At 36.6% G+C, this 14,022-nt stretch overlaps 1 protein-coding gene across 1 annotated transcript in view; it reads left to right on the top strand.

Annotated features, from left to right (window-relative positions):
• Window positions 1-14,022, top strand: part of LOC133554244 (collagen alpha-1(XX) chain) — a 91,654-nt gene that overhangs the window by 62,385 nt on the left and 15,247 nt on the right. The window contains exons 23-31 of the mRNA XM_061902738.1: window positions 2,276-2,332; window positions 2,412-2,450; window positions 2,538-2,676; window positions 7,250-7,392; window positions 7,994-8,103; window positions 9,709-9,867; window positions 9,992-10,069; window positions 11,937-12,023; window positions 12,100-12,153. Coding sequence (XP_061758722.1) covers window positions 2,276-2,332; window positions 2,412-2,450; window positions 2,538-2,676; window positions 7,250-7,392; window positions 7,994-8,103; window positions 9,709-9,867; window positions 9,992-10,069; window positions 11,937-12,023; window positions 12,100-12,153 — 866 coding nt within the window. The remainder of the gene's footprint in view (window positions 1-2,275; window positions 2,333-2,411; window positions 2,451-2,537; window positions 2,677-7,249; window positions 7,393-7,993; window positions 8,104-9,708; window positions 9,868-9,991; window positions 10,070-11,936; window positions 12,024-12,099; window positions 12,154-14,022) is intronic.

Below are 14,022 nucleotides of genomic sequence, written 5' to 3'. Positions count from 1 at the left end.
CAAACTCGACAGTGCGCTTTATAACCCGGTGAGCCTAATGTACAGAATCATTTTGGTTGTGCTTACTGAACTCAAAGCTATTTTATTTGGTACATTTGAGAAAATAGTTCATTTGAGAAAAGACGCAGCCGAAGGTGAGCCACGTAAATAAGACCGCCCACAAATCGGCGCATCCTAAAACGACTGTCGGAAGCGGCTTGAAGATGGTCTGTAAAACATAATCTATGCAACAGTTTCACCAAAAAAACACCATTACAGGTTATGTAGACCACAAGAAAGTGTCTTAGTGCGGAAAATACGGTACTTACAGTTTACCAGGATAAACCTTGTCAAATAATATGAAACCATGAGTTAATTACAAAGATTATTATTAGAGATGTCCAATAATATCAGACTGCCGAGATTATCGGCCAATAAATGCTTTAAAATGTAAGATCGGAAATTATTGTTATCGGTTTTCAAAAAGTAAAATTTATGACTTCTTAAAATGCCACTGTGTACACGGACGTAGGGAGAAGAACAGAGCCACTAAACCTTAAAGGCACTGCCTTTGCGTGCCGGCCAAGTCACATAATATCTACGGCTTTTCACCCACACAAGTGAATGCAAGCATACTTGGTCAACAGCCATACAGGTCACACTGAGGGTGGCCGTATAAACAACTTTAACACTGTTACAAATATGCACCACACTGTGAACCCACACCAAACAAGGATGACAAACACATTTCGGGAGAACACCGTAACACAACATAAACGCAACAGAACAAATACCCAGAACCCCTTGCAGCACTAACTCTTCCGGGACGCTACATCCTCCTCAACCCCGCCCACCTAAACCTCCTCATGCTTTCTCAGGGAGAGCATGTCCCAAATTCCAAGCTGCTGTTTTGAGGCATGTTAAAAAAAATATTGCACTTTGTGACTTCAATAATAAATATGGCAGTGCCACATTGGCATTTGTTTCCATAGTTTGAGTTGATTTATTTTGGAAAACCTTGTTACATTGTTTAATGCATTCAGCGGGGCATCACAACAAAATTAGGCATATTATTGTGGTAATTCCACAACTGTATGTATCAGTATCGGTTGATATCGGAATCAGTAAATAAGAGTTGGACAATATCGTAATATCGGATATCTGCAAAAAAGCCATTATCGGACATTTCTAATTATTATCAAGGCTAAGGTCAGGCTGATTACAAAAATAAATACTAATCATATGAATTGCAAAAGAAGGAACTCATAAAATTAGGCAGTGCTAAAACAACTACATTCTAACTAAACTGATTTAAAAAATATATATGATATGTTTGTTAAATAAAATGCCAATAACATTTTTAAGTGCAAAAAAAAATCCAGCTTCACCAATTTAGTCATAATTTTTGCGCTTAAGAAACTTATTTATGCTTCAGACTTCTTCTGTGTGTTTGATACATCTGAGTACTGCTGCGCCCCATCCATCCATCTATTTTCTACCGCTTGTCCCTTTGGGGTGGTGGGGGGCGCTGGAGCCTATCTCAGCTCCAATCGGGTGGAAGGCCGGGTACGCCCTGAACAAGTCACCACCTCATCGCAGTGCTGCGCCCCCACAACTGAGAAAAAAATATTTCTTGGCGGTCCCCACAAGGGCACTCGCGCTCCAACAGCAAAGACTCAACTCTAAACTCGCCTATAGGAGCAGACGGAGTTTCTTAATGTTTTAACTTATTGTTTAGTTTAGTTTTGTTTATTAAGGATTGCCATTAATCTACACCACAGTGGAGAGTATCCTTCCTGGGGTCCAGGCAAAAAACATCACACAATCACAAAACAAAAGATTACAATGCAGTACAACATGATCAAATAATAAAATATTGTAATACAAAAATAGCAACAACGAAGTACCAAAAAAAACCAAGTACTTTGACTGTACATAATAATGTTCATTCAAAAGATAAAAAGAGAGATTTAAGAATAGATATATATATATTTTTTGCAAAAATAAAACAAACAACCAACACATTAGTGTACCAAAAGACAAACAATATGTGACAAAAAAGTACCATCCATCCATTTTCTACTGCTTGTCCCATAATCAATAAAATAGTCAATAATCAATAAAACCAGTCATGACATTAAGTACAATCTAGAATAATCTCTTTCCGCAATACTCCTCTCAGTCTATTTTTAAAACCCACTATGCTGTTACGTACAGTTGACAATATTTAAATGTCTTACATTTCAACGTTTCCTGTCCTTCATGTTATTGTTAACTTGATGTGATTCATTGACAGCTCAAGCCCAGGATAAAATTCCAATCAACCCTCGGCTGTACACGGTTCACAACGAAGGTGATCCCCATCATTTATTATAAATATACAATTTTATTCCTGCAAAGAATGTCTCAACGCTGCCCTCTTGTGTCCCCAGTGTGTCCTGAGGTCACCATCAGAAACAGCATCGTTAAAGGTGAGACAAAGACGCTTTTAGGACAGTTCAATAACAATTTCTCCCATGTGGTTTGTGCTAAAAGTCCTTGTGACGCTTGTTTACCAGGCTTTGACATGATGGAAGCGTTCGGCCTGACTCCTCAAGCGCACTCGTCCGTGGAGGGTGTCGCTGCAGAGCCTTTCGTCTTCAACACGCTACCCACCTACACGTTGTATCCAGACATCCAGCTGACACAGAGCACCAAGTGAGATATCATCCTCTTGTTCTCCATACTCTGTAGCCGGGGGTGGGCAAGCTGCTTGGAAAATGGAGTAAGCTAAGCTACTACCTTGCAGGCACAAGACATTGATGCAACGTTGATTATACAAACCCCGTTTCCATATGAGTTGGGAAATTGTGTTAGATGTAAATATAAACGTAATACAATGATTTGCAAATCATTTTCAACCCATATTCAGTTGAATATGCTACAAAGACAACATATTCGATGTTCAAACTGATAAACATTTTGTTTTTTACATATAATCATTAACTTTAGAATTTGATGCCAGCAACACGTGACAAAGAAGTTGGGAAAGGTGGCAATAAATACTAATAAAGTTGAGGAATGCTCATCAAACACTTATTTGGAACATCCCACAGGTGTGCAGGCTAATTGGGAAAAAGTGGGTGCCATGATTGGGTATAAAAACAGCTTCCATGAAATGCTCAGTAATTCACAAACAAGGATGGGGCGAGAATCAGTTCAGAGAATCTGGAGAAATCACTGCACTTAAGCAATGATATTACGGACTTTTGATCCCTCAGGCGGTACTGCATCAAAAATCGACATCAGTGCGTAAAGGATTTCACCACATGGGCTCAGGAACACTTCATAAAACCATTGTCAGTAACAACAGTTGGTCGCTACATCTGTAAGTGCAAGTTAAAACTCTACTATGCAAAGGCAAACCCATTTATCAACAATATCTTGAAACGCCGCCGGCTTGGCTGGGTCCGAGCTCACCTAAGATGGACTGATGCAAAGTGGAAAGGTGTTCTGTAGTCTGACGAGTCCACATTTCAAATTATATTTGGAAACGGAGGATGTGGTGTCCTCCAGAACAAAGAGGAAAATAACCATTCGGATTGTTATAGGCGCAAAGTTCAAAATCCACCATCTGTGATGGTATGGGGGTTCATTAGTGTCCAAGGCATGGGTAACTTACACATCTGTGAAGGCACCATTAATGCTGAAAGGTTCATACAAGTTTTGGAACAACATATGTTGTCATCCAAGCAACGTTATCATGGACGCCCCTGCTTATTTCAGCAAGACAAGTGTTACAACAGCGTGGCTTTGTAAAAAAAGAGTGCGGGTACTTTCCTGGCCCGCCTGCAGTCCAGATATGTCTCCCATCGAAAATGTGTGGCGCATTATGAAGCGTAAAATACGACAGCGACAACAAGACCCCGGACTGTTGAACGACTGAAGCTCTACATAAAACAAGAATGGGAAAGAATTCCACTTTCAAAGCTTCAACAATTAGTTTCCTCAGTTCCCAAAAGTTTGAGTGTTGTTAAAAGAAATGGTGATGTAACACAGTGGTGAACATGCCCTTTCCCAATTACTTTGTCACGTGTTGCAGCCATGAAATTCTAAGTTAATTATTATTTGCAAAAAATAAATAAAGTTTATGAGTTTGAACATCAAATATCTTGTCTTTGTAGTGCATTCAACTGAATATTAGTTGAAAATGATTTGCAAATCATTGTATTTCGTTTATTTTTACATCTAACACAATTTCCCAACTCATATGGAAACGGGGTTTGTACATCCATGTCCTTTAAAACTGACTTTGAAACATCCATCCATCCATCTTCTTCTGCTTATCCGAGGTCAGGTCGCGGGGGCAGCAGCCTAAGCAGGGAAGCCCAGACTTCCCTCTCCCCAGCCACTTCGTCTAGCTCTTCCCGGGGGACCCCGAGGCGTTCCCAGGCCAGCCGGGAGACATAGTCTTCCCAAACGTGTCCTGGGTCTTCCCCGTGGCCTCCTACCGGAGGTATTCGGGTGGCAGATGCGCGAACCACCTCATCTGGCTCCTCTCGATGTGGAGGAGCAGCGGCTTTATTTTGAGCTCCTCCCGGATGGCAGAGCTTCTCACCCTATCTCTATGGGGCGGTATAGCTTGGTTGGTAGAGTGGCCGTGCCAGCAACCTGAGGGTTGCAGGTTCGATTCCCGCTTCCGCCATCCTAGTCACTGCCGTTGTGTCCTTGGGCAAGACACTTTACCCACCTGCTCCCGGTGCCACCCACACTGGTTTAAATGTAACTTAGATATTGGGTATCACTATGTAAAGCGCTTTGAGTCACTAGAGAAAAGCGCTATATAAATATAATTCACTTCACTATCTCTAAGGGAGAGCCCCGCCACCCGGCAGAGGAAACTCATTTGGGCCGCTTTTACCCGTGATCTCGTCCTTTCGGTCATAACCCAAAGCTCATAACCAGGGGTCCCCAAACTTTTTGACTCGGGGGCCGCATTGGGTTAAAACAATTTGGCCGGGGGCCAGGATGTATATACTGTATATATATTTATATATTAACATACACACGCATACACAAGTCTCCAAAACGTTAAACACTATGTTGCTACAATAAAAAACGAACAAAGGACAATATAATAAGTGTATATATTTCTCACGCACTAATTGACTGAAAGAGCGGGCACTTACCGCTGATGATGTCACGTTATCGATGGGAAAATGCATTTTACAACAATACGATTTGACTGAGCGGCTAGGAGACACAACAGGTAACAACAGTAAAATGGATTAGAAAGGACAGATTAAAAAAAAAAGAAAAAAAAAATCTTTTTTTTTTCTTTTTTTTTTAACTCGGGACTTCCCGCGGGCCGGATTTTGGCCGCTGCCTGGCCGTATCCAGCCCGCGGGCCGGATTGTCCAACTCTTAATTACCGATTCCAATATCAACAGATACCGATATATACAGTCCTGGAATTAACACATTGTTTACGCCTAATTTTGTTGTGATGCCCGGCTGGATGCATTAAACCAGGGGCGCTCACACTTTTTCTGCAGGCGAGCTACTTTTCAATTGACCAAGTCGAGGAGATCTACCTCATTCCTATTTATAATTTATATTTATTTATTTATGAAAGAGACATTTTTGTTAACAAGTTAATGGTGTTTAATGATAATACAAGCATGTTTAACACACATAGATTCCTTTCTTTCATGAAGACAATAATATAAATTGGTGTATTTGATTCTGATGATTTGCATTGATTGGAATTAGACAGTGGTGCTGATAACGTCCGCATTTTCAAATGGAGGAGAAAAAAAAGTCCTCCTTTCTGTCCAATACCACATGAAAGTGGTTGGATTTGGCATCTCATTTGTCCAACTTGCATACTCGTTTTTAAACACTTTGTTATGAGAGTAGCATATGTGTGTGGCCCTTTAATGTCTGGCAGCAGGTGAGTGACGTCAGTGAGAGTGCGGGTGGGCAAGCAAGTGAGAAAGCGGTCGCTGAGGGCGGGGGAGAAATACATTGGCATCAAACTCCGTAGCTTGCTAGCTTGTGCACGCTAGCTTTCTGAGACTCTTATTTTGTTAGCACAGGCAGGATGAAACAGGTCTTTTATGGTGAAGACAGGAACTGTGCAGTCGGTCTTTAGAGTTTTGACAGTAGGTACGGAGTCTCTAGAAATAAAATGTGTTTCTCTGCGTCCGCCCAGTTAGTGATTTTTTTCTTAAATATGAGCTTGCAGCAGCCAGCGTCATCTCACAAGACCCTCGGGTGCCAAGAATGTCAAACAACTGACGAAAGTGAAGTCTTGGTATGATTGATGATTGCTCATTTTTATGTATATTTTTTAATGCCTGGCTTGAGATCGACCGACACACCCTCCGAGATCGACCAGTCGATCGCGATCGACGTAATGGGCACCCCTGCATTAAACAATGTAACAAGGTTTTCCAAAATAAATCAACTCAAGTTATGGAAAAAATGTCAACATGGCACTGCCATATTTATTATTGAAGTCACAAAGTGCGTTATTTTTTTTAACATGCCTCTAAATGGCAGCTTGGAATTTAGGACAAGGAGGTGAAGGTGGGCGGGCTTTGAGGTTGGGGGAGTTTGGGGTAGGGGGCACCAGGGGGTGTATATTGTAGCGTCCCGGAAGAGTTAGTGCTGCAAGGGATCCTGAGTATTTGTTCTGTCGTGTTTATGTTGCGTTACGGTGCAGATGTTCTCCCGAAATGTGTTTGTCATTCTTGTTGGGTGTGGCTTCACAGTGTGGCGCATATTTGTAACAGTGTTAAAGTTTTTTATACGGCCACCCTCAGTGTGACCTGTATGGCTGTTGACCAAGTATGCCTTGCATTCACTTGTGTGTGTGTGTGAAAAGCCGTAGACATTATGTGACTGGGCCGGCACGCACTAGTGCCTTTAAGGTTTATTGGCGCTCTGTACCTCTCCCTATCGGCTAAAAAGTCATACATTTTAATTTTTGAAACCGATACCGATAATTTCCGATATCAGATTTTAAAGCATTTATCGGCCGATAGTACCGGCAGTCAGATTTTATCGGACATCTCTTGTCATAATCATTCTTTCATGAAAGTGTAAAAACAAGCTTACCCCAGACTGTTTAAAATGTGCTAATAAAGTCGTACTTTGGAGTTGGCGTCATTCCAACAGTCACTCCGGTCTTGCCAGTGAGTGAGTCTTATTGTATTTGGAACATGCGCACAAAGTGACATTGGATCAAGTCTCATGTTCAGATGTCTTCACTAACTCTGTCCTCCAGGTTCATCCACCCTGTGGGCTTCTCTCCTGAACACACCGTCAGCATCGCCTTCCGTCTGCTGCAGGACACGCCCAAGGAACCGTTCGCCATTTGGCAGCTCACCGACACACACTTCCAGCCCAAAATGGGTCTGGTGCTGGACCGTGAGTTCTTCATCATTATCATCATCTCGCTCCTTCATTTGTATACATGATGACATCATCATCTCACAGCATCATTTGTGTCCATGGTATCACCATCATCATGAGCTCACTCTTTCCTTTGAATTCACGACATCATTATGTTACTCCTTCATTTTTATCATCCTCATGCCACTCCTTCATTTATATTCATGACATCATCAAACATTAAAATGCCATCAAAAATAACTTTTTACATGTAGTTGCCATACATGTTTATTTTGTATGTCATATGTAAGAAATAAAAATGTAATACTTCTCTTAAATACCTTTGTTAATTGCATAATATCCACATAATTTTTTCATGTGATCATATTTTGATAAAACTGTAAAATAGTGATGTTTTTTTAAAACATACAAAGCTAATAAGCTAAATATTTGCAGGTATGTAGTTCATACTCCATCATCACTTGTGATCCTTTACTGTATTGAAATACAGTAGAATTGTAGTAGAAGTGCCATCCATCCATCCATCCATTGTCTACCGCTTGTCCTGTTCGGGGTCGCGGGGGGTTCATATGGTATTTAATTTTTAGATGTATTTTTTAATGTATGCTGTCTGCAGCCTCCAGAAAGCATCTAGTCTACTTCAGTCTGGATTACAGAGGAGAAGTGCAGGAGTTGACCTTTGACCAGCCTCAGGTCCACAAGCTCTTCTATGGTAGTTTTCACAAGGTGAGAAAATTGTTAAAAACATGTGAAGATGTGGTTATTTTCAAGAAGTAAGAAAAAAAATATGTACAAATGTGTAGACCCATCCAGCCATCCATTTTCTACCGCTTGTCCTGTTCAGGGTCGCGGGGGGTCGCTGGAGCCTATCTCAGCTGCATGTAGATTTTCCCAAAAGTTAGAGAAAAATATAAAAATGTTTAGATATTTTTACAAAGTGAGAAAAATAACATTTTAAAATGTGTAGATTTTTTCACAAAGTGAGAAAAATGTTAAAAACATGTAAAAATGTGTTGATGTTTTTACAAAGGAAGAACAATTTTTAAAAGATGTAAAAATGTGTTGGTGTTTTCACAAAGTGAGACAAATAAAACAACTGTTAATAAATGTCGATGTTTTCACCAAGTAAGAAAAAATGTACATTTCAAAATAGGTAAAACATTTTACAAAATGAGAAAACATTTAAAAACTGTACAAATGTGTAGATATTTTCACAAAGTAGGAAATAAACATTTAAAAATATGTAGATGTTTTCACAAATGGAAAAAAGATTTAAAAACTTCAAATGTGTTGTTTTTACAAAATTAAACAAATAAAAAAACTGTAAAAATGTGTAGATGTTTTCACAAAGTGAGAAAAAATCTAAAAAGTCAAAATGGGTAAATATTTTCACAAAATGAGAAAAAAAAAGTACAAATGTGTAGATATTTTCACAAAATAAAAATTAAAAACTGTAAACATGTGAAGGTATTATCACAGAGTAAGGAAACAAACATGTAAAAAAGTTGTTTTTTTTCACAAAGTGAGACAAATAAAAACACGTAAAAATGTGTACATGTTTTCACAAAGTGAGGAAAAAAATAAAACTTGTAAAACTGCAGATATGTTTACAAAATGAGAAAATTGTTTAAAACTATAAAAATGTGGAGATATTTTCACAAAGTGAGAATTAAAAAAAAGAAATGTAGATATTTTCACAAAAATTAAGAAAACACATGTCAAAATCTGTAGATGTCTTCACAAAGTAAGAAAAGAACATATACAAATGTGTAGATGGTTCACAAAGTAAGAAAAAATTAAAAACATGTAAAAATGTTTAAATATTTTCCCAAAGTAGGAAATAAACATGTAAGAATGTGTAGATATTTTCACAAAGAAAAAAGCATGTTCAAATGTGTAGTAGATGTGTTCTGAAAGAAGTAAACATGTAAAAATGTGTACATATTCTCACAAAGTAAGAAAAGAACATATAAAAAAAATGTGTCGCTGTTTTCACAAAATAAAAAAAAAACATGTACAATTTTGTATATGTTCTTTACAAAAAGACAAGAAAAAAATGCATAAGTGTGGAGACATTTTCACAAAGTGCGAAAAATAGAAAGCATGTACAAATACAAGCACATGCAAAGATGAACACATCCAACAATATAAAGTGCTAAAATTACAAAATCAATGTCAAATGTTCCCTGTTGCATGTGTGAAAATGCTGTAAAGATGAAATGAATAAACATTATTAACACTATTATGAAATAAGATGATTTGCAGTTACAAAATCCCTACTTATGCCAAGACACGCTTGGGTGGTCATCGTCTCTTTTCTTTGATTGGCAGCTGCACCTGTCAGTCAGCCAGGTGGGCGTGTCCTTGTCCGTGGATTGCCAGCGTGTGGGCGAGAGGCCCGCCCGCCCACTGGGCAACCTGCCCACTGATGGCTTTGAGATGCTGGGAAAACTAGTGAGGAGTACAGGGCCCAAAAGTGGATCTGCACCGGTACCTTTAATTTGTATTATTTTAATTAAAGAAATCATCTCGTACTCAACATTTATTTATTTATTTTAATGTCTGTGCTTGTGTGTGTGTGTGTGTGTGTGTGTGTGTGTGTGTGTGTGCTCAGTTCCAGTTGCAGTCGTTTGAGATAGTTTGTAACACAACGTGGGCTGCAGAAGACACCTGCTGTGACCTGCCAGGAGTGGTCAGTTCTGTTTACTGTGACTTTTTACTCTCATCTACAATTCAACTTAGTCTTATTATGGACTTTGACTGTAATTTAAACACAATACAAGTACATCCTATTGTTGACATTGACTGTAATTTAAACACAATACAAGTACTATTGCTGACTTTGACTGTAATTTAAACACAATACAAGTACTATTGCTGACTTTGACTGTAATTTAAACACAATACAAGTACTATTGCTGACTTTGACTGTAATTTAAACACAATACAAGTAAGTCCTATTATATACTTTGACTTTAATTTAAACACAATACAACTAAGTCCTATTGTTGACTTTGAATGTAATTTAAACACAATACAAGTACCTCCTATTGTTGACTTTGACTTTATTTTAAACACAATGCAAGCAAGCACTATTGTTGACCTTGAGTGTAATTTAACCACAATACAATTAAGTCCTACTGTTGACTGACTGTAATTTAAACACAATACAATTAAGTCCTATTGTTGACTTTGACTGTAATTTAAACACAATACAATTAAGTCCTATTGTTGACTTTGACTGTAGTTTAAACACAATACAAGTAAGTCCTATTGTTGACTTTGACTGTAGTTTAAACACAATACAAGTATGTCCTATTATATACTTTGACTGTAATTTGAACACAATACAAGTATGTACCATTTTTGACATTTACTGTAATTTCAACACAATACAAGTACCTCTTATTGTTGACATTGACTGTAATTTAAACATAACACAAGTAAGTACTTTTGTTGAAATTGACTGTAATTTAAAAACAATAGTACGATTGCTGACTTTGACTGCAATTTAAACACAATACAAGTAAGTCCAATTATATACATTGACTGTAATTTAAACGCAATACAATTACTGTATTTCTTTGAATTGCCGCCGGGGCGCTGATTAATTTAAAACCTCTTCTCACTCCTGCGCTTACCAAAGGCATGCGGTAAAAGTAAGCATGCGCTAATTATTTTAAAACCTCTTCTCACGCCGACACTTACCAAAGGCATGCAGTAAAAATTTGAGTGTGATGTAAGGATACCATCATGAAAAGCACATTTAATTAAAAAAAAAACATTATTATGTTCGTACCTTATAAATATAGTCCATGCCAGCTCCTTCTGATTAAAATCATCGTTTATAGATGTCTTCCTTATCTTTCTTCAGTTTTAAAAGTCTCTCCGTCTCGATGGAGATCTTCCTTAATTACCTCCTGCTTCGATTGAAAGTCCAGTTTAGAAAACTTCTATCAGAAGGTCCGTCATATCCGTCCTAGCACATATCACGTGACTCGTTGTCACTTCTTTCGCAGCCGAGTAGTCGCAAGAAGGATCACTAGCGCCCTCTACCACCATGAGATGGCAGTCATTTAATGACTCATATTTGACAGACGCAGCTACGGTATTGTGACGGTCTCAAGCCGTCGTCTTGCGGGTTCCCAGGACCCCCAAGGAAGGACATGGCTTGAGCAGATTTTTTCAATAAAACCTCAGTCCAAGTCGCTCTTCCGCTCCTCCTCTCCACTCGCTCGCCGTCTCCTCGCCGCCATCTGTCGGACCGTCGGCTCCACCTCTCCACAGGCACCGGTATATTAATAAAACATAGCTGCTTACTGTTCTTTTTAGCATACCGGTATTCAAAAGCTTGGACCTTAAATCCTACTGAATAGCTCTTAATCTTCTTTTAAGGAAAGACGGTAAGTCGTATTGTTGACTTAGACTGTAATGTAAACATAATACCAGTACTATTGTTGATTTTGATTGTAATTTAAACACAATACAAGTGAGTACTATTGTTAACATTGACTGTAATTTAAACACAATACCAGTAAGTTCTTATCTGTTTGTCTCAGACAGATGAAGAAAGTTGTCCTCCTCCAGCCTACGCGTGTACGTGTTCCTCTGACGTTCCAGGAGCTGCTGGTTCCCTCGGACCACCTGTATGTCTTCACCAATCTTCTCCAGTAATAAACGTAAAAATGCTACCAAGTCATTGTAATATTTATTTGCTGTCAGGGCAAGCCCGGACCCCGCGGTGTGAAAGGAGACAAGGGTGAAGCAGGTCACAAGGTAAAGAATTAACAATTATACTTGCAATATGACAATTTTGTTCTCATAAAAAAAAATGTTTCTTCTTACAAGAGTAGAAATTGCTATATTTTTATTTTATTCAGTTAATTTTTTTACTTTTTTCTTGTCATATTAGGATTTTTTTCTTGTTATTTTGGATTTTATTCTTGTTAATTCAGACTATTGTCATTTACTATAAGTCTTTATTCTTATAAATTTAGACATTTATTTCATTGTATTACAATTTTAGTCTTGTAAAATTCTTCAATATCAAATTTTTTTGTTACAGTCATGTAATTTTTTTTCTTATAATATTATGACTTTTCACGTAACTTTCAGACTTTTTTCTTTGCGAAATTTTGACTTTCTTCATGTATTTTTCGAACCTATTTTTTGTTATTTTACGATTTTATTCAAGTAATTTTCAGACTCTTTTTTTTTTCTTGTAATATTATGTCTCTTTTCCTGTAATTTTAGGTATTTATTCTTGTCATATGCAGACAATATTAGGATTTTATTCATGTCATTTTCTGACTTTTTATTTCTTGTGATATTATGACTTAATTCATGTCATTTTCAGACTTTTTTCTTGTCATATTAGAATTTTATTCTTGTAAATTCTGACTGTTTTCATTTATGGTAGGTCTTAATTCTTATAAATTTAGAAAGTGAGTTCTTAATATTACCTCTCTATTCTTGTAAAATTCTTACGGTATTTAATTTTTTCTTGCAATGCAATATGTTTTTAAGACATTTTTCTTACAACAGTATGACTTTATTCATGTGAATTTCAGATTTTTTTCTCATAAAATTTTGACTTCATGTAATTTTAACAACATTTTCATGTAATATTTTGACTTTATTTATACAAATTTCTGACTTGTTTCTTGTAATATTATTAAGTTATTTTTGTAATCTCTAGACTTGTTTGTATTATCATGATACTCATTTGATTTTTAGACTTTTCTTGTAATATTATGACTTTATTCCTGTCATTTTCAGACTTTTTTCTTGTCATATTAGAATTTTATTCTTGTAAATTCTGACTATTTTCATTTATGATTTCTAGACAAGTTTGTATTATTATGATACTCATTTGATTTTTACACTTTTTCAATTTTAGTCTTGTAAAATTCTGCACTATTCAATTTTTTGTTACAGTCATGTATTTTTTTTTTCTTATAATATTATCACTTTTTTCATGTAACTTTCAGACTTTTTTCTTTGCGAAATTTTGACTTTCTTCATGTAATTTTCTAACCTATTTCTTGTTAATTACGATGTTATTCAAGTAATTTTCAGACTTTTTTTTCTTGTAATATTATGTCTCTATTCATGTAATTTTCAGACTTTTTCCTGTAATATTAGGTATTTATTCTTGTCATTTGCAGACATTTTCCTGTAATATAATGATTTTATTCATGTCATTTGCAGACATTTTCCTGTAATATAATGATTTTATTCATGTCATTTTCTGACTTTTTTCTTGTCATATTAGAATGTTATTCTTGTAAATTCTGACTATTTTCATTAATGGTAGGTCTTAATTCTTATAAATTTAGAAAGTGAGTTCTTAATATTACCTCTCTATTCTTGTAAAATTCTTACAGTATTTTGTTTTTTCTTGTAATTGCCATATATTTTTAAGACATTTTTCTTACAATAGTATGACTTTATTCATGTAAATTTCTGATTTTTTCCTTATAAAATTATGACTTCATGTAATTTTAAGAACATTTTCATGTAATATTTTGACTTTATTCATGTAAATTTCTGACTTGTTTCTTGTAATATTAAGTTATTTTTGTAATTTCTAGACTTGTTTGTATTATCATGATACTCATTTGATTTTTAGACTTTTCTTGTAAT

Source organism: Nerophis ophidion, linkage group LG06 (assembly GCF_033978795.1).
Source record: "Nerophis ophidion isolate RoL-2023_Sa linkage group LG06, RoL_Noph_v1.0, whole genome shotgun sequence".
Classification (NCBI taxonomy): Eukaryota; Metazoa; Chordata; class Actinopteri; order Syngnathiformes; family Syngnathidae; genus Nerophis; species Nerophis ophidion.
This window is presented reverse-complemented; position numbering and strand designations above follow the sequence as displayed.